At 45.6% G+C, this 26,759-nt stretch overlaps 1 protein-coding gene across 1 annotated transcript in view; it reads right to left on the minus strand.

Moving 5' to 3' along the window:
- The window catches only part of LOC144731036 (ubiquitin carboxyl-terminal hydrolase 32-like), an 80,765-nt gene that overhangs the window by 30,406 nt on the left and 23,600 nt on the right, over nucleotides 1-26,759 (minus strand). The window contains 12 exon segments of the mRNA XM_078612015.1: nucleotides 784-938; nucleotides 1,736-1,853; nucleotides 2,684-2,824; nucleotides 3,694-3,908; nucleotides 4,640-4,799; nucleotides 6,033-6,135; nucleotides 7,291-7,352; nucleotides 8,716-8,799; nucleotides 10,119-10,181; nucleotides 11,789-11,904; nucleotides 14,993-15,100; nucleotides 16,462-16,593. Coding sequence (XP_078468141.1) covers nucleotides 784-938; nucleotides 1,736-1,853; nucleotides 2,684-2,824; nucleotides 3,694-3,908; nucleotides 4,640-4,799; nucleotides 6,033-6,135; nucleotides 7,291-7,352; nucleotides 8,716-8,799; nucleotides 10,119-10,181; nucleotides 11,789-11,904; nucleotides 14,993-15,100; nucleotides 16,462-16,593 — 1,457 coding nt within the window.

Genomic DNA, 26,759 nt, shown 5'->3' on the forward strand with positions numbered 1-26,759 from the left:
CAAAGCTGGATTACAGATTACAGGTCTACGACCTGAATGCACCTGTTCTTCTCGGATCTCTGATGCGAAACTCGATTGAACCGGGTTAAGTACCGGATGAGTGACCGCCAGCGCACGCACACACGTTGTTGTCGGAGTGGGGTTGCCGAGTGGTCAAGAGATAGTAGGAGTATAGTAATGGTTTCAATCGACAGACTGAGTCAGTGTTATTCGATTATCTGTGCACTGAATCTACCCATGTGGAGCTTTAAGTGCTATCTTCTCCTACGTGTTTTTTTCTGTCCCACAGCTCCTCCGGGTTTGCTTCCACACGCCATACATCCCAATGCAGGATCCCTTCTGAAAGATCTTCAACTGAAACTCAGCGAGGCTTTCCTGGGGAGTGGTGCCCCGGTGATCATTACACGATTCTGAATTTGATTCTCAGCCACAGCAAACATCAACGGAGAGTGCCATTTAGACCTGCCGCGGACCCTCCCTTCACCAACGATAAACACACCTGCGTGGCCTAATTTATTACCTGGGCCACCAGTACTTGCAAACAATACTCCGGATAATCAGGAGCTGACTGTATTTGTTAACGTACCCGCTGCCGATAAAGGCGTTCACATTGCACTTCAGTTTAACATTTTCTGCGCGCTTCCTTTATCCGGAACATGCCACGCCCTCCAAAGTCTCGCCACAGGCAATCCTGAGTTGCGCGCACCATTATTATTATTACTATGACCATCTATTTGTAGGCACGACTGCAGGCGTGCGGCACCGAGGGACCTCGCTCCTCACCTCGTCCTTGATCAGCCAGAGGCGCAGGTCCTCCTGCCGAAGGCGCAGCCTCTGCGCCAGGAACTCGTGGATTTGACGCACGCTCAGCATGGTGCTGAAGCACGCCGTGTAGGCCAGGTAGCGCTTCGGAGGCGCCGGCGCCGAAGCTACGCCACCTGCAGCAGCAGCAGCAGCAAACGACAACAATAACGAGCCGCTGTCAAGCAGAAGGCCTCCACCGTTAAGTGGGAAAGGCAGGTGAAGGCAGGCGGTCCCCCCCATTGAGATGTCAGTCGCATGGGGCGAAGCCAATATCCGGTAACGTATGCCTTACAAATATGCACGACGCAATCACATGCGTCCATCCATCGCGCAATTCCGGTGAAATTAAATTGTGGGTTCTCATATAGAGTCGTTGATTGACAATTATACAAGTAATGTGTTCGATGTTGACGTGTGATATAACTATTGTTCCGATATTTGAACGTGTTCCAAAGTATTGTCATTTTGAGCATTATTGCAATTTTTTGTTAATGGTCATAATATTTATTCTGTGATTTTTTTTTTTACTCGCGATATTTTTCTCTCGTCTTACCCTAGCCATTTAAATCAGCAGAACTACACAGGCAGAAAGAGAGATCCAACAACATTTTGGCATTTACAATTAATCAGCGCTGATGAACACGCACGTGGTGGGTGACGGGTGCACACACAGTAAGGTAGCCTGTGTGTAAGTGTGTATGCAATTAGAGGTAAATGTGTAAGCGCGTTGCGTGGGTATTCTAAATTGAACACTCATTTCCTTAGAACTGCTTCTTATATTTAACTTTTGGTCCTTCCCGGCCGCACCTCCGACGAGCGCGGTTGGCTCCGTCCGGTGCGAAAACAAGTTCAACGTACACGCGCTACGTACGTACGGCCGCGTGCCGAGCGGGTGAGGCTGCGCGGTGTGCGAAAGGCGTGGACGCTATACCGAACATGCTGTTGTGGATGGGCCGCGCGGATGTTGGTGGCTGCTGGTGCCTCAGCAGGTAAATGCACACGGGGTAGAGCTCCAGCTCCAGGGGACGTCCGTTCACCTGGGGGATCACCTGCCAGGAACAACACATCCACTTATTTAATTATTAATCACCCCCCCCTCCTCCTACCCCTCTCCCCTCATCACAGTCTAGGCCAAAACAGTTACTTAAACCCCCCACATCACCTGCCAGGTCAACACATCCACTTAATTCATTATTAACCACCCTCCTCTTCCTCCTCCTCACCCCTCCCACTTCTCCATCACCGTCTAGGCCCAAACAGTTACATAAACATCCACACCGACACCTGCCAGACCAACGCTCATCTCCTCATAGTGGGATATGTGCGAGTTCTAATCCATTCCTGGGTTGACTCAGCCGAACATTATCATCTCTCCCTGGGGTTGGTTAAACGAGTACAAGTCACCCTGGAGTAAGCATGGGGCTTCGAGATGGCCCAAAAAGAGTAGGACTCCCAAATGTTAAACGAGTTACAGGATTGCTGCTTGTAAATGCTGCTTGAAGGCAATGATCCGGGAATGCCCATTGGCTGATGCTGTTTTGTCTCCCTTTTGGTCGTGAATGAAGCCCCGGCCCTCTTTATTCATCGTCCACTCTGCCTATTCTCCCGACCAATGCTCTGCATGGGGCTCACTTGTTCCACGTTAAATTGCTCAAAGTTCACGTCCACCAGTCTGCAAAGTGTTACTTCCTGGCTAGATGACACAGACTTCCGGCCATGCGGCAGCCTTACGCGGTCCCCTTAGTTTTCTAACGCAAGAGGCAGTTCTGAAAATACTCAGCTCGGTCCAGAAAACTGGAATGCGTAGAGGCCCTGTGCTGTGAGATGCGCGCGACCGGTGCAAATGTTCCAAGCGAAAGAGAGAAAGAAAAAAAATCACCGTTCGGGGCAGCACGATGTTGTAGCCATACCAGTGAGAGAGGGAACGCCACACTGGGTCTGGCACAATCTCATAATCCTGGCCCCACATGAGTGGAGGGCTGCACTTCAACCTGCCGCCCTCTGCCGTCAGCGTGGGCACCTGAAGGGAGAAGAGATCATGAGAAGCGATCATGAAAGGCGACAATTTCGCATCACGCGGCTCAAGGTACTTGGCGGACACTTGTCGGAAAAGTACCACACTTTTTGTATTGTTATACTGGTAGGAACATCCTGGTTACACCAGCCCACAGGGGATTATTGTGTCCGTCGTGCAGGGAGGGGCTGGGTGGCAGGGAGGGGCTGGGTGGGGAGGGGAAGGTGGGGAGGGACTGGGTGGAGAGGGTGGGGCTGGGTGGGGAGGGCAGGGTGGGGAGGGGCTGGGTGGGGAGGGTGGGGAGGGGCTGGTGGGGAGGGTGGGGCTGTGTGGGGGGTGGGAGGGGTGGGGCTGGGTGGCGAGGGGCTGGTCACCCCGTGGTGCCCTTATAAAACTCAACGTTTAACCTAATCACGCCGGGTTGTGCCCGCCCTCACAGTCGGGCATATTTGCGGAATACACCACGCCGCCGTTGACCCTGCAGGCCATTGACTGAGCAACCCAACGTTCCTACCAGCTCCCTCCGCAGGAATGTGTTTCCGGACACTCCAAAGGCACAAGTACAACCGACAATGAAATCCAGTCAAGTGGGACGGATTTTAATTACTCAGAATGACAATCAAGAACAACTCAGCTTATCATCTCTCTAGGATCAATAAAACGAGTACCGCTTTGTGGGAAGTCAACAGTGCGTGTCTTCTGGACTCATCCTACCACCATAACGATAAACACTCCACTTTGCTAGGTCACCACCCCATTGTTTATTTAAGAAGGGAGACGCATTGATTTTTCAACTCCTAATGATTATGACTGAGTCAGAAACCCTCGACTCGACGGTTCCGACGTTTGTCAGCGCGGGTCAATCCGAAGCACACCTTGACGGCGTCGCTGTTGATGAGTGGCACATTGTCGATAACTCCGGGCTTCTGGGGTCCAACGGACAGGCAGGCTTGCTGTGGAACGATGGGCTGGCTGGCGGAGGACGGTACGCTGTTCCCGAAGCAGCGCGTGGTGGCACCGTCGGGACTCAGGCTCTGGCTGTGCGTCAGGAAGCAGCTCTCAGTGGCCGGCGTCAGCGGCTGGGGAAAACCTGCGGGGGAAAGGAAGGTTACACACGCGTGTACGGTGCGGGCGTGCGTCAGGGTGGGCAAAGGATGGGGTCGGTTTACAATGCACTGTTTAATGGGTTGGTAAACGAAAACCCGAACCGAAAAGAACAAACCGCCGTTGCTTATTGTCATTTGTACATCCAATCTGTTGACAGATACAATTATGAGAACAAACAGCTGCCATCTATACTTGTGGCACCTTAGCATGCCACGCCAGTATTAAAGCTTCTCATTGAGAAATAGAAGTTTAAAATTACTTTCAGACACGCTCTAGTGATGCCATTACAGTCACCTTAAAAAGTAGAGCGGTCACAAACTGATGTAAGTTACCTCCAGGATTCCTAAAAGCAATTCAAAAGTTTTTGTTTTCTCTCTCAATAGATGAAGCCTCAAAACTCACATCGAGCAGCCCAGAAAAACACGGGCCAGATAGGCGGTGTGCCTTTTATTTTGGGGTTTTATTTTCCTCTAATCAGATCACGAACATGACAACACCGAGGTTGGTGTCGGTGACAATCATCCTAAAATTGCCGCAATGCATGATGGCTCGATTGCACTGCAGAGAGGAATGATTAAACTTTGAGCGATTCCGGCGCTAAGGGGGGGGCCTGACTGCATGCACGCTCGCGGGAGAGCGCACGGAACCCACACACGCAAGTCGCTCTCTCTCTTTTCTCTCTCTCTCTCGCACGGCACGCGAGCGTCTTCTCACCCATGCTCTCGGAGGCCTCGGAGGCGAGCGAGACGCTGTCGAGCGACGAGCCAGAGGGCGTGCTGTGCGGCGGCGCGTCTCCGTTCTCCCAGGCGCGTGCCGCCGAGCGCCCTCGCGAGCACGACACCGACAGCGGCTCGCTGACCACCGGCTTCGTGTCCTGCGACGGACAAGAGACCGACGTATGTCACGTCTCGTAAATGTGCCGCAAGGGACAAAGGTCGAGGCGGTTCTTGGTGGAAATTCCGCATTACCGTGGCAGGAGGCGGGGGCGAGTGAGTGAATCTGTTCGTAGGAGAGCAACTCTTTTCATTTTCCATGAAGTGGTACTCAAATTAAGGGCCCTTGAGGGACTAAGGGCTGCGTTAACCACTGACATGGATGTTAATTCACAACCTTCCGATTACGATTCGCAGCAGGATTTTCTCGCAATAGACTCTTCTCTCTATGAGCTCTCTCTCAACTGGTTATAAATATTAAGTTTATATTCATATGAATAATGCCAAAAATGCCCTTTACTCAAGAAAGGCCCCCTGCACTACAACCTTTGGGCACTTCCAAACACATGCGTGGCGTGCACTCTTAACCACCGAGCTACCCAGTCCAAATACAGGCCAAATTTAAATATCACTTAATAAGCATAAACCAGCAATCCTCAAATATTCCATCATGGGAGCTGTAGAGACCCCGCTAGAGCCATGAAGCACGAAGCAAGTTACCATGTAACCGATCCTTATGGTCCACGGATCACAGCACCAAGGCAGACACACATGACTGGGCATCGTCCTGGCCACACAAAACTCACGTGCGATGCTGTAACTAATAGGTGCTCGCTGACAGTCCTTTCCCGAAAAGTCCGTGCAGCTGAATGAGTAATGTTTATTTTGCCCGTGTTTACGTCTGCTTTAAAGCCCATGACTACTAAGCATTTAAACTCAACCCTGCGAGTAGTTTTCATTTTATGCCAAATAAAACAGCCTATCACAATAAACCGACATTGATGTTTAAATGCATTCATAAACTAGGACACAGACCAAAAGGATAAACACCTCTCATCTTCTAGGCCCGTATTTAAGCGCTGTCTCTCGGGGTGTCCGGAAACCATTTGAAGCTTCGAGTGCATAAAAAAAAACACAGTAACAAGTACTGTATCGACACCCTGCAGTGCAGATGCATTTAACAGTATGGAAGGGATGCCACCAAAGTGCTCCTCAAAGTAATTTCCTCATCACCAAAGCTTCAAACTCGTGCAGAGACACAGTTAGATGTCTCTGTGGGTCACGCCAGCCAGTGCTGGAGGAGCGCCGGGTGCCTCGATTGGACGAGCTAAGGGCACGTGACCCGAAGCGGTGTCTCGATGGGAGAAGGCCCGTGAAGAGACGAGGTGACTCACGTATCTGACGTAGTCCTTCCACTGCTGCCACCACTGCATGGAGATGAGGTACCAGAGCTGCCCTGGCCTGAAACCCTGCCGATGTTCCCTTTCCAGCCATCCCCTGCGCACATCAACATGCACAAAGGGTTTAATTAAATGAACAGATGCGCATATACTCATTAATTACAATATTCCCAGCAACAACAACCGCCGTTCACCACTGAGTGGCGGTGACGTCACCACGGCGCTTGTGCCAGGCGAAATTCACTTGAAGGCCACATTTAGTGTCGAATAGTCGTAGAAAATTGAACAAATGACACGCACACGCGCACACACAAAGATGCCCTCTAAGCTTTATAGAACGTAATGGCTGTGCTCGTAGCGAGCAGCTGCTTATATCAGCATGGCGCACAAAATAAGTAAGTGTGGCCCAGCCCTCCTACTCGCCTACTCCTAGAAATTTCACATTCTTATGGTGGGGGGACAGTTTACCAACCACTGTGTATTGTTTTTTTAATCTTTCCCCCAATTGTGCTCTCGGTGTCAAGTGAAGAGTTGAAGCATTCATTCGTATCTCTCGATGAGCAAAGCCTGCGTTAGATAGGACAAGCCTGCACAAGTGGAATTCGGAGAGCGACCTTTGAGATTCATTTAATCGAACCACTGTCCTACACAGTTTGGGGGCGTAACTTTCCCAACCTACTCCACCACTGAGAATAATGTTTGTCGCATGACATTCAAACACATCTTTTTATTATTGTCATAATTGACAGAGCTGGATTCGAACCCAGCTCAACCTGTTGACTTCCTGACAAGTGGCACTCACTATCATCCCAGGGGGGGAATGACAGGCCAAGGTGACTGACCCCCTGATCACAAGGGTTTATAATGCTGCGAGTGAACCCACAATTGGGATTCAAATCGAAATTCGAGAGAAAAGGATTCAAGGACAGTTTAGAAATTAAATTTTGTTCATCCTCGTTTGTTGTGTACATCGTCTACACCGTATTGCTTTAAAGCGTCGCAATTGGTCTGCAATAATTTCCTAAGCGAGTATTTACGTCCTACACCGCCGGTTCCCTGGTGTCTCCAGATGCACTGCACTGGGGGTGCGCGCGTAAATAATAAATGAAGATCGTGCTGATGGAATGTAAATCAGACCGCTCTCTTAGTGCCACCCCGAGCGAAGCCTCTCAACGTCGTCTTGTTATTAGTTCATCAAGAGGAAACAAATTAAAGTGAAGAGATCAAAAGACAAAAGGAGCGTGTTGGTCACCTTATGATCTGCCCTTCTTCCCCAGGGCTCGCTGGCCTTAGACCCAGCACGATGTGACAAACCTGGGGGATGAAATACAACATTTGCATTCATTATGGCTTTCAATTTACATTCTAGATTTAAAGTGTTCGTGACTGCAAGGATCCATACTCTTTGGTTCTTTCGGTAAAGTCACGTAGATTTTTTTATTTTATTTAATCACGACGTTTCGATTGCAACACAAGCAATCATCGAAACGTTGTCATCATCAGGTGTCACACCTGATGATGATTGCTTGTGTCACAGTCGAAACGTCGTGATAAAATGCGCTTCTAACTATATATTTATTTTTCGATTTTCACTTCGTTGGGAGTTTTTTTTCGTTTCACTATAATTTAACATCGAACATGATTTGGTACGTAATTATTTTTCATTTATAGCAAAATAAATTACTACAAGTCTTTTCGCAAATGGTCATTAGAGGGATTTCACCAGGAAATAAAAATTATCATCATGAACATATCACTTACACATTTAATGAACTGAAAAATTACCAAATGTGTGTGCATATAACTGGAAGGATAATCACCATGCTAACTGTGGTAATAAGATCGACTGTTATCCCTAACCCATAACTGAAACACGCAACCACCACACACACATGCTGATAATATACAATTACTCCATGATCACAATCAGAATCTTTATTTATATTGGAGGAATCCGATGAACTATAAAGCTATTTTCAAAGATGTCCAGTCGGGGCACGGGGTAAGAACGTTACAACAACAAACAGTACAAAAGCACGATCGGAATGAAAAGTACAAGAAAGGTAAACAAATCACCCAAACACAAACAAATAAAACTAAACCATCCCCATCCTACCAGGCAAAGCTCACTGAGGTATTATCCAACATTTTCAGAAGAGACCTGGCCACAAATGATAGCTCAACAAAATGGCCCATTATTTGGACATTGATAGCACCCAACATAATCTAAAGAATCTCAATGCATGTTTATAAATGTGGGTGGGAAACATCGGAGGACTCGGGAGAAAAAAATCCACGTGACCACGGGGAGAACACGCAAATATCCAGCAGGTGTCAGGGTCAGGATCGAACCCCTGACCTCCGGCATACCAGGCGAGGAAGATTACATCACACCACCATGACGCTTACAGAGTCCCATAAAATTTTCCTAAAAAAGTTAGTTTAAAAATGAATATTCTTGCAAATTAACAGGGGAATGGTCTATTACAAGCTGCACACCGCATTCCTTACCAAGAACACTCTCAGTGGCCTCCTGTTTAGAGCACTTGTTTAGCACGGAGGGCATAGGAATGCCCGGGGTATGCATGTCAAACTTCTTTCGCACCCTACGTAGCCAACCGTGCTAATCGGAGGTGCGGTGCGCCCAGCAACTGGGAGGCTAAGAGGCTGTGCTCACCTGGAAGAGAAGCGTCAGAAACTCGTGGGCCAGTGTGCTGGTGACGCTCCATATCTGGTAATCCTCAAGACTCAAGCTCTTCTCCTGTCCCGAGGAAGGAGAAGACAAAGGAGCGTGGGAGACACACGGTCATAGTGAGAAGAGAGCAGTGGCGGCGAACGCGATACAGTAAAACCTTGGATTGCGAGTAACTTGGTCTGCGGGTGTTTTGCAAGACGAGCAACATTTTAAAATAAATATTAATTTGATAAACGAGCGAGGTCTTGCAATACGAGTAATACGTGCATACGCTTTGTCTGCCGAGCGTCACGTGATCACAACTGACATACGAGTGCTTTGGAATACAAACACGTTTCCGGAACGAATTATGCTCGCAATCCAAGGTTTTACTGTACTCTGGGTGGGGACATGGATACATCGTGTAATTTTCTGGAAGCAGGTGAGAGTGGATGATTTGATTCCACAGAATATCTTGCCGCTATGGACTTTTCAGGAGGCATGAAAGTTACAGAACGGCATTGCCCAGAAATATCATTCATGCGCCCACAATTCAGCAACGTAAGACTAAATTAAAGACATTATTTCATGATAGCGGAGGATTATCCCGAAATAAGAATCTTTATTTTGACTGGAAGAATCCGATGAGCTATGAAGCTTTTTTCACAGATGTCCGGTAGGACATTAAATTAATTGGACAAAAGAGAGTAAGTCACAAGAAAAGTTTAGCTTTTCAAATGGTTTCTCCTCGTTTGCTGTTGTGTATACTGTCTCTATTGTTTGAGAACATCATATTCTGTCTGCAATCATGTCTTTGCAGAGCGATTATCTCAAATACCCCTTGGCGCATCGACACGTACTGTATGGGAGCTACGATATAAATAAGAAATGATTCTAATGATCAGCGAATTTGACGACGCATCGTCTGGGAAGCCATTTCCCTTTTAACAAGGGCAGCGTTTGCAGGGACAGCAGTATCATCTTTTACTGGCTCAGTATAACGGCGAGGGTCACCTGCTCAGGCACAAATAAACATTCTAAATTTCGATTTAAAGCTTTCGTGACTGCAGGGATTCATCTTCTTGGTTCTTTCGGTAAAGTCACGTAGAAGGGAAATAATAAAATAATAAAAGTAAAACATAATAAAATAATTCTCACGACGTTTCGGTCATTCAGACGCTGTCTTTCTGACAGACCTGTTCTTCACCTGAGGACGGCTGCTTGCGTTGTGGCCGAAACGTCGTGAGAATTATTTTATTATGTTTTATTTTTATTATTTTATTATTTCCATTCTACGTGACTTTACCGAAAGAACCAAGAAGAAGTAAACATTCTGTCGCCTATGCCTGACTTGCATGTCAAAGGCCAAGGAGGGATTGCCAACAAAGAGTTGCACATTTTCTCACCTGGTTGGTGTCGTGCATCTGCAAGATTGCATTGACCACAGCCGCCGTTTCCATGTTCATTTCCTGCAAGAGAAACAAGGGGGAAATCAAAGATCTGCTTGCTCATCAAATGAGCGATTGTGCAGCACTGGCGTCCTTTGACAGGAGCCAGTTTGTTTTTGTGGAATGATGAGAGGCTATGCGAGCCTCACACAATTGAAAGTTGTGAAACGTTAAATTTCGATTTAAAGCTTTCGTGACTGCAGGGATTCATCTTCTTGGTTCTTTCGGTAAAGTCACGTAGAACAGCTGTCTCCCTGACAGACCTGGTCTTCACCTGAGGACGGCTGCTTGTGTTGTGGCCGAAACGTCGTGAGAATTATTTTATTATGTTTTATTTTATTATTTCCATTCTACGTGACTTTACCGAAAGAACCAAGAAGAGGGTTGTGAAACGTTGTTTAATTCTGTATTTGTTTCATTTTTGGAAGGATATAAAAGCAAATTTTTTTTTGTGTAAAGCCAAAGTTCAAGGGTGCAATTATCAAGCACTTAACTTTATTGCATTTTTGACGTGTTGTGCAATATTCCACATTAAACAATGTGACTTTGTTGCTGCTGTTTGGCAACGCAGTATCGTGCTACAAATTAATTAAACTCAACGAGGGCCTATCTCTCATCATCACTCAAACTCTGGTCATCCTCGCAGCGGCTTTTGGTTGGCCCATCGAACAAAGACGGGTCACCGCATCACGCGCTTTCAGATTGCGCTTCTGCGGCCGTCTGGAACGCTCTTCCTTCCGATGTTTGGAAGCCACTGAAGTTATCCACTTTTAAATCAAGATTGAAAACTCATTTCTTTAAAACTGCTTTTTGTGTTTAGTTTGTTGTCCCTCCCCCGCACCTCCGATTTGCACGGTTGGCTCCTTACGGTGCGCGAAAGAAGTTCAACATACACACATCTCATTGTGTTGAGGCGTAATTATGGCAAAAATAGGAAAATAAAAAAAAATGCATTTTCAAAGACAGATTCATCCATATTCCTTACCAAACCACAATCCCATGAAGCCAATCCGTAAGCGACATATTTCAATGGCTTTTGGAACAACGTTTCCCTGCGCTGTAGGACAAACTGCAACTTTACTCAATGTCAAGCAACACAGACAACAGAAAGTTGCTCGCATCGTCACTGCGTTTTAACGTTGGCTTTCGTATCAATCGCGCACTATGACACACCGTGATCACATACACTGCTTTATATTAAAAAGGTGACGCCCTCCGAAATATTACTTTAACATTCGAACGATTTTGGTGGTTAAAATTCGACTGCGGCGTTATTTCTTACGCTTTTCAACCAACGTTGAAAACGTTCGTGCATTAGCTCTGTCTGTCTATCTGTAATGGGGGGAAAGGATGGAGGGGGAGATTGGGGGGCACTGTAACTCTCGTGAAGAAGCTCCAATATGAACAAAATGCAAGGTTTAAGTTGCGTCACAAAACTGGCCACGTTCATCAAAAGGTTGCCCCAACGTTTGGCGACGTAAAAAAAAAACGGTGCTAAAAGTATCGGCATTCGCGATGATATCACTGCGTGCAACGTTGTCTCGGCTGAGGTCACTCTCGCGTGCCCGCATGCCGACGACACGCCGACAGTGTAAATGCAGCGGGGGGGGGGGGGGGGGAGCACTTACGGGACACAGCTCGGTGCGGTTGCCACACCACACAGTGAGCAGTGCTTCCACCATGTGGTGCAGCTCCAGCCACGACAGCAGCCCATCCCGGTCACGGTCAAACACCTTGAAACAGACTGCCGGCACGTACACATATGCCAACACACACACGTGCGCGCGCGCACACACGCACAGAAGACAATGATGAAGATGAGTTAATGATGACGTCACCCTGCTGCTGCTCTATATAAGAACGGGAGACACAGCAGAGCCTCACCATTCTGGCGAATTGCCCGATGATGCTGGATGCAATTACCAGCGAAACGTCGTACTCAAATTGTAAATGTTGTGGCTTCAACACACCGGTGGGCTAAAGCAGTGAACTATTTGTCTTTTGTCAACGTGACACATTTTTACTGATTGGCCGTGTCGGGTGGTGGAGGGTTACGACACATTTATAAATAACGCGATCTAAACCCAAAAACGTTGATTATGAATAACATTGGTCGCGAAAGCCTACGTGTTAAACTGAAGATACACATAGATAAATAAATAAATATGCCCGGTATAGCCCTGTTGGGGCAAATTCTGTTCGCCGGCAGATATGTTAAGACCGGCACGCCACGCGAGGTGCAGTCACCACCACGCCTAATCCCACTTATTCTCCCCAGTGCCAATGTTCGCACACCATGGCACGTACTAATTTAAGGCTAAGTCGACCTATGGGTGGCCCAGCACTGGTTCAGATATTCATCACTTATGTCAGTCGTGAGTGGAAATCGAAATCAGGCCTCTAAGTTGGCTGCGCGGTGCGCTAACCACTGCACCACTGCTGTACCCACGCAGACCGACACACGCTTGCTCAATATGCATGATGCATGGACCAGTGCAGAGCAATTACATTACCAATAGGCACATCTGACTTGCCCTGAACAAAGGAGTGAAATGATAAAAGATATGATCTATAATGTCAAAAGCTGGCCTATTTAATCTTTTCCACACATTATTATGCAAATGCTGCCTTCCGCCTATTTCAGACGCATTCAGTGTTAATCCATACGCCAGGAGATTCTGTCACTCAGTTTCAGTTTACCCTTTGAATTCTGCAATGCATACTTCATAATTGGAACAAAATGCTCGTCACAAACACGTCCTCAACGATGCCTGGTGCAGACGGATAAGTAGCATTTGTCATACATGTGAACACTACAATCTTTCCTCTGACTGCAAGTAAGCGGTGAAGGCGGGGAAGCCCTGTAGTTTGGCTCACACCACTGCTGGCGGAAGAGGGGCTCCACTGGAGAGATCTTCAGGGAGCCCCACACTAGAGGCTGTTTTGACTTTCTCTTCCACATCCTGGAAGAAGTGGGGGTACCCACAATTTAACCATCAATCGATTAAGTGTGGTGTACCCTAGATTTGAAGCTTTTGTGACTGCAAGGATTCATATTCTTAGGTTTTTTCCGGTAAAGTAACGTAGGTAAAAAATTAAAATTAATAAAAGTAAAATAAAAAATAAAAAAATTAATTAAAATCACGACGTTTCGGAGGCAACACAAGCCTCCGTCTTCAGGTGGAACCGTCACAGCACGATAGCTGTATCAAGTAAGAGAAATTCCAAGAAAACAGTCCTTGTATATATACTGATTGAGGGTGGGAGGAGCCAAGGTAGGCCCTGGATATTAATATTGTGAGGTTCGGTACGGCTGAAGCACACTGTGTTAGGAATGAGCCTTTGTTGTGTAGACTGGTTGAAAAGAGTGAATTTTTTACCTACGTGACTTTACCGAAAAAACCTAAGAATATGTGGTGTACCCATTGATAGTACCGGGTGGACAGAGGCGGGCAGGGGGAATTTAACCCTTTCCCATTAAATCAAATAACTTTATCGGTACGTCTTCAGTCCGGAAGATGTCCCAGGGCTTCCGCAAGGCCATACGGAAGGGTGTGTGGCCCTCCCTCATGGCTTCTGCGGTGAGTATAATGTTTTTAAAAACAACGGCGCTACGCCTCTTCTAAATCAAATTAACGCTAACCGCTTGCGCGTTCCGAGATTCAGCGGCGAAGGGGACCCACCCTGCAACTTGCAGACGTTTCGGAGTGTTAAAGGGTGAAGAGACATGCCCATTTGCTTCAATTGCCTCATCGGGAGATGTAACCTGTGACCCCTAGATTGCACGTCCAGTGTGCTAAGCTTTACACCGTGGCAGGATCCTCGACTGTAAAGACCCCCGTTAATATTGTCAACGAATCTGGTATTCACTCTATTAATTCGCAGCTTCATACGTTACATTCTCATGTATAGCAGTTTAAACCCATCTTCTAAATAGATCGTTTCAAAGTTAAGGAAACAAGTCAAAATATTGCAGCAAGGTAAATGAGCTTAAGCATGAAACATAACATCAAAAGCACGTCATGACCAAACACAGTGGGCGTCTTCTGAGATTGGCAGCGTCGACTGAGCGTACAGGACGTCCGTTTTTTGTATCGATTTTCGTTAGATCAATGCCTTGACAGATAAGGCCATCACTCTCAGGATTTATACTCACCATTGACATTATGTGTGGGGATTGTAACATTTTTCAGTGAACAAAATTAGATTGGGTTATGGCCCACGAACCAATGCAGCTTCACATTAATAAAGTGATGACTGTTTAATAAATTGGGTTGAGAAACCAATTTAATTTTAGCACAGTAGACTGTTAAACATTTAATCGGAAATGCCAGAGGAGGAGCTGAACTTGAACAAAACAACCAAAAATTAAGAATATGGCCTCCGAGTACAAATGCACACCGATGATTCTTTGCAGGACAGGGGGCAAGCAACGTGAAACCTTGAAATAAAACTGTGGTAAGAAGGCGTCGTTGTATATGTGTGTACATAAACAGGAGGTTTGCGATGGGTGGGGCAACACCTAACGCCAGATGGTGGGATTATTACTGTAAAAAGCAGCCATTGGTGATCGAGTGTCAACTTCGCAACCGTTTCAGGATTAAGCAGAAGAAAGGAAGTGATGGCAAGGACGTTATCTGGCCCCTGGAGATGCCTTCGCCTTGCTCAGAGCAGAGAACAGTAGCAAATATTTAAGTGTGTGCTGGTGCGATTGAACAAACAAAAAAATGGGTTGGAAACATTTTTTTTCGTCGGTGGCACATCGAGAACACGATCACACGATCACACGACCGACGCTGTAAACCGGTCGGCACACAGACACAGACACTCACATTTCTGGCGCTCCGCCAAGGGCCCGCGGCAGCAAGCGGACAGGCCGCACGAGATCTCCTTGAAGTCAATGTGGTTGTCTCGATTCTCGTCAAAAGCGTTGAAAATGCCTGTGGGCCGAGCGCGGCAGTAATGCATCAAAATTGACAACGGTGTCTGCAAGGGCGTTATTTATGGCTTTCAACAACCACCGACTCCACGGGTAATGCCCATTAATGTGTTGATCCGAGACAAGTCGGAGCATCGCCACGCTCCGAAAAGCATGGGGTGACACTGTTCACGCGCGTACAGTATCTCGCATATCACGCACAATGCACTTGCACCGAGTGCATTATGCTACATGAGGAACAGAAGAGCACCCTCACTATGTGTTTCGAGCCAGGGTATCGCTCAACAACAAAAACCACAGCCCCCTTTTTAATAAGGTTCATCATGTCTCATCCAATCTCCCCTAAAAATATCAATGACTGACACTATCAACCTGGGGCAGAGTAGTAACATCCATTGCCGTACTATACTATCTGCATTCTTGGTTCTTTCGGTAAAGTCACGTAGAAGGCAAATAATAAAATAATAAAAATACCAAACGATAAAATTCTCACTACGTTTCGACTGCAACACAAGCAATCATCATCAGGTGTGAAATCCACAGCAAGATTTTTTTTTTTATTATTTCCCTTCAACGTGACTTTTTCCGAAAGAACCAAGAATATGAATCCCTGCAGTCACGAAAGCTTTAAATCAAAATGTATACTATCTGCCTTCACCAACCCACACAGAGCAGCATCAAGTATGGACAAATAACCCCCATGGCATCGAGGAGTCGCTCCAACAGCAGATTGTCAAAATGACTGCGCATGTACATGAACAATCAGCAGCCTGGCTGCAGTTAAAAGTCGGTCTCTGCAGTGCGATACCACCGCCCACCAACAGTCTCACGGTGCTACGAAGCACTCATAATCTCATCGTGTCGCCATCACGACATCAGATAGATATGTTACCACCTATCCTCTGCCATCTTCCTGCTCTCATTATATCATTTATGCTTCTGCTGCTACTGGGTGTCATGCATACCCACAGTGACGGGCCCCAGGTGCCGGGTGCAATTTGCCGTGTGCCGTATGTCTGTGCTGTGTGCCGTGTGCCATGTTATGTGCCGAGTTCCATGTCAAATGCGCCGTGTGCCATGTCCCGTGTGTTATATGCCGTGTGGAGTGTGCCATGTGGCGTGTATTATGTGCCGTAGGCCATGTGCTGTGCGCTGTGTGTCGTGTGCCGTGTGCGGTGAATTATATGCCATATGCTGTGTGGAAGGTGCCGTGTGCCATGTGCCGTGTGGAATGTGCCATGTGCCATGTGCCGTGTGTTATTACTGTGTGCCGTGCTCTAATGTGCCTTGTGTTATGGGCCGTGTGCCGTGTTGGTATGTACCGTGTGCCAGGCGCCGTGTGGAATTTTACTCTGTACGTACCTTCAGTCAGTGATGGCGGTAGAGGGGGAGACACCAGCGGGGCAAATGTCTCCAGATCGAAGTGTCCGGTCCTCGACTGAGCTTTGAGCAACCAGTAGCGCTTCTCCAGGTCAATAATGTCAGACTCCTCCACTGTTATAGGAAAAAGAGACGTGTCCCTTAGCAACGCGTGCTTCGTATGAATGAACGGCACTCTACAATGTTGGTGAAAAATGAAAATTCCTGCAAGTGTTGCCTCCAACAAGAATCTGTGCATTGCACCAAAGCGATACTTTTTTTACAACATTAATAACCGACTCAATGTTTTTATTGACCTAGTAACTAGACAACTGTGGTACATTCGTACCAACCGTACATTAGTGCACTTAACAACAAATGAGGATAAACAACACAATAAAAGTGTTGGAATAAATGCAAATATTCGGCAGAAAGATTGCCACATTCCCACATCAAGCAGGACCGACTCAATCATTGCCGAGAGACTTCTAGAATCCCACCACACAATTTAATTTATTTCACCTTCATTGTTCCAGAGTCAGGGGATTATCCATGACAATGCTGCCGTGCACCAGTCAAAGTGGCTTTCAGGCTTATAATCATACGATGAATAGTATTAATGAATAATATTATTCATCTAGGAAGACCACATTCAGTCCTCGGACTCGTTTTCAGCAGCGTCCTGCATTGAGTTTTTATTGTATGATTTCTGTTTCGGCCAATTAATGATGACGAGTGTTTATACAAGTGGTGGGAAACCGGAGCACCCGAGAAAAACCCACGCCATGTGCGGGGTGGCAACACTCTATCCCTGCACCGATGGAAACAGGTGGCGATTAATCCGCTGGCCAAAAGGCTGGATTATGGACCCTGCCAGTGGGGCCAGTGCCCCGGGGCTGCCAGGGGGTTTCCAAGCCTCAGGCCGCGCGCACCGTGTGTGGCCCAAGACTTCCGAAGGAATTTGAACGCCAGGGCTCTCAGTGCGCACAGCGCAAGCTGACCACGAGGCCCCTGGGTGGTTATAGCGTGGGCTAACCACTAGGGCCCCCCAGACCCCTCGGCACTTACAATGTGAGGGCCCCCCAGACCGTTTGGTGTTTAAAGCGTGAGCTGACCACTAGGGCCACCGGGCCCCTCGGTGCACACATCGAGCATAACACCTGGGCCCCTTGGTACATACAGTGCACGCTTAAAACGAGAGCCTCTCGGAGAGTGCAGTGCTTCTGGACAACTGAGCCACCAGTTGGCACGCTACAATATGCTGTGGCATGATACAATATTCACCAACAAGTCAGTTCATTCTACATAACAGGACAGTTCGAAGGGCGTCATATTATGGCAAGCCGTTCGTTATTTGACTTACCGTGACTAGCTATCCCTTTATTATAGCAAGCTCCCCATTTTCCATAGCTAGCTGCCCATATGATTCAGCTTGTTAACATAAATTAGTCAGCTAGCTGCCCTTCCAACCAAATTAGCTGCACTAAAAAGCCAGCTAGTGAGACCGAGGGCTCGTCGTTTGTTGAGAGCTTAGTTAGCAGATGACAAATCAATCCTTAAAAATACACCGCGGTTTTGTGAAACATAAAAAAAAATATGCCAAAAGCGATATTTTTTCATACACTAACGCATATATAAGAGACCCAATCCATACTTAAAGATTAAGGAAAATGTTGCCTTAAAGCTTTCGTGACTGCAGGAATTCATATTCTTTGGGTCTTTCAGGTAAAGTCACGTAGATAGTTTCAAAGAAAATAACAAAAAACTACGACGTTTCGATCGCAACACAAGCGGTCGTCATCAGGAAAAATGGGTTATCTTCTAAAGGGAAACTGTTTATAAATGTTTGAAATAGGCGTAGCCCAAATGTCAGCAGCATGGCCAGGGTAGCTAATATTCTTGGGTTTTTTCGGTAAAGTCCCGTAGGTAAAAAATTTTAATTAATAAAAGTACTTTTATTAATTTTAATTTTAAAAAGTACTTTTGTTAATTTTAATTTTTTACCTACGTGACTTTAGCGAAAAAACCCAAGAATATGAATCCTTGCAGTCACGAAAGCTTAAAATCTAGGGCAGCTAATGTTAATGTAAGTGATGGGCAGCGACCGTGAAGGTGGTGGGTTTTCCACCAATCAAAGGACTGCCAGGTAAAAATGAGCATGTTAATGTAAGATCGGTGAGCGGCCTCCACGGCGAGCGCGCTGAGGTGGCTATGTTAATGTGAGAGATAAGCATTGGCATCCTAGAATTGCTATCGCAATTTGACCCATTCTTTGATGAACATATTAAAAAGTTTGGCGGAAAAGGAGGAGGCATAATGTCCTATTTGCCATCGACAATATGTGAACAACTCATTGAGCTAATGGGTCAAAAACTCGCCAAACAATAGCAGATGAGATTCGGGATTGTTGACTCCACCCCAGACCTGTCACATGTGGACCAATTGACGTTCATATTCCGGTTTGTTAACAGCAGTGGGAATGTGGTGGAGCGATTCCTGGACCTTGAGCCAATTGAGAGCCACACTGGTCAAACTTGAGCAGACTGTGTCAATTCTAGATTTGAAGCTTTCGTGACTGCAAGGATTCATATTCTTAGGTTTTTTTCGGTAAAGTCACGAAGGTAAAAAATTTAAATTAATAAAAGTAAAATAAAAATTAAATAAAAATCACGACGTTTCAGAGGCAACACAAGTCTCCGTCATCAGGTGGGACCGTCACAACTAGATTTGCTGTATCAAGTGAGGCAGGGATTCCAAGATGCAAGTTCTTTTTTACCTACGTGACTTTACCGAAAAAAACCTAAGAATACAGACTGTGTGACTTTGATGGTGGACGGCCTTGGACCTCTCAAACTGTAGAGGTCAGTCACATGACAATGCAAGCAACATGTCAGGAAAATACAATGGGCTACAGGCCCACCTGAAACAAAAAAACCCTCTCATAGAGTATGTGCCTTGCGCAGCGCATTCACTTAACTTAGTTGTGTTAACACCTCAGACGGCAGTAGCCCAGAGGCTGACGAGTATTTTTTTAACATGTTGCTGCAGTCACTGTACACATTTTGCTCTTCATCCACACACAGATGGGGGGAAAGTCTTTCGGAAGACAGATGTCAGACTGGCAGTAAAATCGCTGTCCAGTACTCGGTGGAGTGCTCGAGCAGAGTCAACCAAGGCACTGTGGAGAAATTACACCCACATTAGAGAGGCCTTCAGTGGTATATGCAATGATGATAATGAGAAAAGAGATACTCGAATTGAGGCGGCTGGACTATGTGCTAAATTGGACACCTTAGAGATGGTGTTCATGGCACATTTCTGGGACGTCATAGTTGACCTGTTCCACAGCGAGACCAGTTTGAGGCTTTTGAAAGGGCAGCCTTAAATGTGACAGGTGTCTCTCAGTCATATAAGCACGATCTTCAGCGAAAGGTGAAACGCAAAACATTTGCAGATGAGAGCTCAGAGCCAGGTGTGACACTTGCGGGGAGAAGATGAAAATAGAAACATCGTATGTGGTCATTGATAAGCTGTTTGAACATCGCTTGGACGCTTACAAGCGTTTGACCAGTCTCTTTGGAGTTCCGTTTATGTCAGATCAGGTGGCTAACAGTGATGTCATAGTGGAAAAAGTAAATGCACTCTCCGCTGCATATCCATCAGAACTGGACATGAACTTTGCCAAACGAACTGATCCAATTCAAGTCTTTCATGTCTGACTCTGAGGGTGAGAAGTGCCCAACTAAATTTCTTGAGCCGATGCAGGCACCAAGTCTGCAGTCAGTGTTCCCCCAATGTTTTCGTGGCACTTCGGATTTTTCTAACTTTGCCAGTGACAAACTGCCAGGGTGAGCGGTCATTTTCCCTTTTAGGCAGAATAAAAAATTAGCTGCGGAGTAGCATGTGCCAAACACGTTTCAGCTCATTGCCAGGCATGTCAATAGTCACCTTGTCAGACAGCTAGATTTTGACGATCTAGTGGATGTTTTTACGAAGAGGATGATTTTGCGAAGAGGAAGAAAGACACCAATATAGGAAAGCGGGGGGGGGGTGCCTCCAAAAGACCTGTGCCCAGGGGCCTGACAGGACCATGATTTGGCCCTGGCTGGCAGTACCGCGGTCTCTTTGCGAGCCAGGGTATTGCACCTCGAACTCCATGGGGAAGGGAGTTTCACAATATTTGCGCAATCCACAAACCCTCACCCCCACAGCTCTGGATTACAGGGGTATGCATAACCCCCACCGCTCGGCACTTAAGCATAGGGTGGGGCAGTGCTTATCTCACTGCGTAGGTTTATCGCAGTTATACACAGTGGTAGTTCTCCTATATATTTCGGATTTGTGCCACAAGTTTTGCTCCATGAATTGGGAAGCTTCTGCAGGAAATGAAGCTTTCAACACGTGGAGAAAAATGTCGGAGATCATACTGAACAAAACGCAGTACAACCAGAAAAAAATATATTGCAGTAGCCATCTCTTGTTGACATCCCAGAGACGGTGGTGGAAAGTCCACATTCTTATGGTGGGGGCAAGTTATCCATAGGACAACCACAGGCTTCTAAAGCTAACGGTCTCCAAGATTATTGCCAGTAATAGGTAAAGAGTGAACACACACAAATCGGAGACATCTTATTGACTTCTAAGATAAGTGGGCCAGGGCAGGCCACTTTGCAGGAAGGAATGATGGCTGATGGGTAACATTAGTAACAGGATGGCAGCCAAACCAGCCAGACAACCATAGTGGGGAGTTGGAGCAACGACACCAGTTCACGTGTAGTAGTCAGATGGAGCGTGGTAACGCAGTGGCGGATGGAGGATGTGAAGGGGAGGTCTTCATCCCAGGTGTGCATTGATAATGACTGCTGACGACAATAACCATAGCCAGCAACGCATATCATTCCGTGTGGCTTTTCCACGATTCTACATTGCAAGAGTGATAAGATTCTGTGCATTAGGCACCGTAAGTGTGCTTTGCATGCACGTGCAATATTCAACTGGATAAATACTACGGCAGCCTAGCCTTGGGAGACTCCAGTGAAGACCGTCCCTACGTGACAAAAGGTGTACGGAGCACCGGTGGTGTGAAACGGAGTTTAAGTCTGCCAACCGTAATGGGTGCAACAGCATGTGGATCGTAATGTCGGACACGATGCAACACGCGGAAAAACCCGGAAACACACACTGGAGGAGGGCGATATAAAGCACAACCGCGAAAACCTATGCACGAGTAAATGTGTCAAACAATTAATTTTAACATCACGTTAAGAGTTTTTGCAACAACAAAAAAAGCGTAATTAAATTACAAACATAATTGATTTTGGCTTGAAAATAGCCTGACCCAACCTGAGCTTGCATGACATTTTCTCGATATTACGGTATTTACTTTTAAAATATAAAAGTAAAATATCGCAGTGAGTAGGTAGGGGGAAGGCAGGTGTGAGAGAGAGGCGCCAACCCTTTGGAGCCGTGCGGCTCACGCAGTATAGGGGGTGGGGGGGGGGGAGACACAGACCGGTTCCACGCTGTTGAAACTGAAACGGTAAATGGGCCATACCTCGGACCGGAGAAGAGTCCACTTACAAACGGTCATGGAACCATAGCAAGAGACTCCCCTGGAGACAGCTGATTAAATCAAAGGGCGCAATAACCGATGACAAGTACATCGTTCGAGCACATTCACCGTCCGGTGAGTACACTAGGTTCATTCTTTGGCAGATGTATCGATCGAGCAAGAATTTAGATTACTGTGGCGCAAATAGGATCACTCGCTGGCGAGTGATCACTAAGTAACCGTCCTGAGATTCCCAACAGTAATCCTAAGCAAGAGGCTTAGTCCATCACCTTAATCTTTGAAGAGGATTAGTAGTCGACTTTCTGGAATTATAAAGTACAGCTCGAAGCGTTACACAAAAATGCATATCACAACTTGCTGATGGCCTCATTTAAAAAAGAATGCTTCTGGATCTAAATATTTGCCACATTTACTGGCAACTGCATGCAAGTATGTATTCTGTGATATATGCAAGGCATTGGTGATATAACTTCGTGGCTGGACAACTGAGGTCGTCCTAAAGAGTCTGGTCCCGGTTTATCGGAACATGGAATTTCCACCAATGGCACAAAATCACCAATATGGAATGATTATGGCACAACCGTTTGACACTTTTTCATCTTAGTTCGTCCAACTTTGTTGTATAATTATAGTCAGGGTATTTTAGTTTACTCCTTCAAATATAAACAGGTTATGTTTCTTGTTTCATTTAAATTATGGAAGGGGTATTTAAAATGATTCTTTTTTTTAATTACCTCTGCTTCAAAGCGTGTGGTGCAGACCTGGGATCAATTGTAATCACTATTTAAGCAGCGTCGTTAGGTGTAGCTACAATAACAATGTGATTGAATTTAATTACGCATGACACAATTAGAATAGTAATTGACCCCACGTCTGATGTGCTGCATAAGTTTGTGCACATTGAGACCTTTTTTCACTGTTGTGGAGAAGGCTGGAAATCTTTCTCTTTATAAATCCCATCAGCCTGGAAAAGGCCGAGGGCTTCTGTATGCGCAACGCACCATCGTCTTTGTGTGCAGTGAATATATTCCACAGACTCGTCAAGTCTTCGTCAAAAAATGACATCACGTGACATGCATCCTTGTTGGAAAGAGCACAGAAATCGCTACCGAGCCGCGACCACGGTGACCTCTCTTCCGTGCTTTTACTGACAAAAGTTCAGTCAGGCAAATGACACTTTGATAACGTGGCACGTGCATTTTGGCGTAAATTATTGGAGCTAGTTCTTTATATTAAAATATATTCAAAAAATTGTGCCAATGAAATGTTACGGATTAAAAAAAAATCATTCAATTATAAGTCGTAAAAAAATTAACATTCAGCGCATAATGATGCAAAAGTTGGTGTTGAAAGAATTTTTTTGGGAAAAATATCAAATTAAATATTAAACTGGGCCTAAAAATCAAATTTCCAACAAAATGACACCTGAAGCTCATCCCGACCCACCTTAACCCAGACAAATATATACACAAGGCATTTTTACATTTTGACATTTTGCGAAATGGTCCTGCAGAAAAGAAGGCAGAAAGATCGACCTGTTGGAGACAGAACTTTAGAAAATACTGCCGGTGATTGGAGATGGCGGAAAGGACAGAAAAATGGAAACACCTATATCTGGAGATTTCATTTTACAGTGCATCACTGTCAACCACTGGAAATTTGAAATCAGTTCACTAACAATTTTTACTCCACGCATGAACTGTTTCCCATTACACTGCAGCCAATCTTCCTGCCCCTTCTGCTCTGAAGAAGGGCCTGTACCCAAAACGTCAGCCCACTATTTTTTTTTCCTGCGAAAAGGCAGCGATAATGCCAAAGGCGGTGACCTGATTTTGCGTGGGCTGGCAACGCCACCGTCAATGCACTCCCATATTTGTTCGACCGTTTTATTCATTTTTTGTTGACATGCAAGGAGGTTGTGCAAGGCTTCAGGTGTCAGGTGCAAAGGGGCTAACACTGGGACAATGGAGCCCAGTGAACGCGTTGGAGGTAATTTGGCAGCAGAACGACTGTTTCCAGGACCCTAATTAGCACATTTTGAAGGCAAAAACCCCCTGAGAGGCACTCAGACAACGACTAAACTGCCAAGGCATGCTAAACACATCAGAAGGGACAGAGAAGCACTTAACCACCGCGATGGCGAGCGTGCGTTACTATGCTGTATTTACCAAACAATACTCAGGAGGTGCGCGCTTCACGATGTGTAATCTAATTTTAAAAAAGTATAATTAAAACAGTTTAACAGAAATACAGTTTGCAATGCTCTATTTCGGAACTGTTCACAAAGCACACGAATTATTTTAAACGGCGTGGCCCGTTTTGCGTAACGGCGCCGGATGATTTGCTTCCCACTCCACCCCACCCACCCCCTTGTACCGCGATGTTTAAACGCCTACGGGGGAATCTGCGCCGAAGATGTTTTCTACGCGACTGGCCGCTGCTATTCCATTCCGATTAACTCTCGAAAATATAATAAGCGGCGGATCACCCGACTCGCGGATTAACCGTGCACGCAATTAAACGAACGTAACCTCTTCTTGGTTCTTTCGGTAAAGTCACGTAGAATGGAAATAATAAAATAATAAAAACAAAACATTATTAAATAATTCTCACGACGTTTCGGCCACAACGCAAGCAGCCGTCCTCAGGTGAAGAACAGGTCTGTCGAGAAGACAGAGTCCGAAGACTCTTCAGACCCTGAGGACGGCTGCTTGCGTTGTGGCCGAAACGTCGTGAGAATTATTTTATTATTTTTTATTTTTATTATTTGATTATTTCCATTCTACGTGACTTTACCGAAAGAACCAAGAAAATGAATCCCTGCAGTCATGAAATCTTCATTTAAATCGAAACGTAACCTCTTTAACGTGCGCGCCGGTTCAACTCGAAGCTGCTCCCCCCCCCCCCCCCCCCGTCGTCGAGGGGTCAGCGACTCGCACAGCTGCAAAAACTGTCGGCAAGTCACACTTATTTTATCATTTTAGGCAGCAACACTAAAAGATTGCACGTCATATGCCTTCATTCTACGTAGGTGAACAACAAATGAAAATTTTTTAGCTAATTTAAATTTTTTTACAATCCGTGCTTTTGTTTTATCTGGGCCACCCCACCACGCCATTACCCTGGATAACAGACACAGCTCATTGCAAGTTCTGTACGGGAATTAATGCAAGCCCGTTATAGGCAGAAGCGCAATGTAAACTATTAATATCCATCAAATTTATTCAACAGAGATAGAATAAATATGCTTATAATAAAAAAAAATCATTAAAAGTTTTTTTTCTATGAACTGGGATAAATTTAACAAGTTAAACTTTCCGCGACACGCGAATGCGCCCCGCCAAGTGGGCTCGCAACCTTTGCTCTGCTGCACGCTGCTGGCAGTTCCACTTCTGCTGGAAAGAGCAAAGTCAACATTTATGACCCAGAGACATCATCATTCACAGGCGTAGGTCACCGTGCGACAGTTTTCACATTACTGCGACCAAAATACGAGAAAAAAAACAAATAGGCAATTTCCTTTCATTTCATTTTTGATCCTACAGTTGCTAGCATTACACACTAGCATACGAGTTTTACGAAGACACACGAAATAATATTTCTCATTAGTTTTCTTTCGGATAATGTGCCAAGTAATTAACTGGGATGAAATCGGCACATTTAAATTGAATTTCAGAGTGGATTGTCTCACAGTAAGGGACTCTTCAATACAGACGGGCAAGTCTGGCCGGGTAATGGTGATCACTGATTGCCCAGAGTCCTCGCTGCCCTGGATAGTTCCCAAAGTAGGCTACTCACTTTAAGCTTTATCTGCCATTAGAACGAACAGATGATTTATCAGTTTAACACGTAGGCTTTCGCAACCAATATTGTTCATAATCAACGATTTTTTTTTGGGTTTAGATCGCGTTATTTATAAATGTGTCGTAACCCTCCACCACCCGACACGGCCAATCAGTAAAAAAGTGTCACGTTGACAAAAGACAAATAGTTCACTGCTTTAGCCCACCGGTGTGTTGAAGCGTGAAACCACAACATTTACAGTTTGAGTACGACGTTTCGCTGGTAATTGCATCCAGCATCATCGGGCAATTCGCCCCATTATAGACACCAATCTATCTCCTAAATGAAGATAATTTGGTGATGCTGCATTGACAGAAGTGCAATAGCAGAATTAACAGTAAAGTTCACAACATTCATCAATAACACTGCAGGCTTAAAAAGGAAAAATATATAATAGCCAACGTTCCGTGCAATTGCCCTTCTGCAGAGCACATAAAAAGGGGTCACTGCAGAAAATGTGCCTATTATGTTTTTCCCATTAAGGCCACAATGTTATTGATGAATGTGTTGAGTTTTATTTTTGTATCTTTAACAATAGTATCCTTTGAAAAACAACTATAACTATAACCACAGGCACACCCATATATAAAATTTCAAAAGAAAAAAAAGGTTTTAAGTGATATTCATGTATTGCCGTATTTATGCCATCACCAAGACAAAAGTCATTAATCTCGATTAACCATCCTTTGGAAAATAAATATTTCAACAAAATGAAACACCTTTCGTAAAGCCTGGTTTTGTTTCAGAACCTTATAATCTCATTAATCAGACTGGCATTTCAAAGGAAAGTCTTCAAAGGGGAAAAAACTGTAAAATTTCCCAAGTTCTATTTTTTTTAAATACGTTCGCTTAAAAGGTGTTCGCACGAAATATTATTGCAGCACGA

This window comes from Lampetra planeri, chromosome 37, assembly GCF_965212315.1.
Source record: "Lampetra planeri chromosome 37, kcLamPlan1.2.h2, whole genome shotgun sequence".
Lineage (NCBI taxonomy): Eukaryota > Metazoa > Chordata > Hyperoartia > Petromyzontiformes > Petromyzontidae > Lampetra > Lampetra planeri.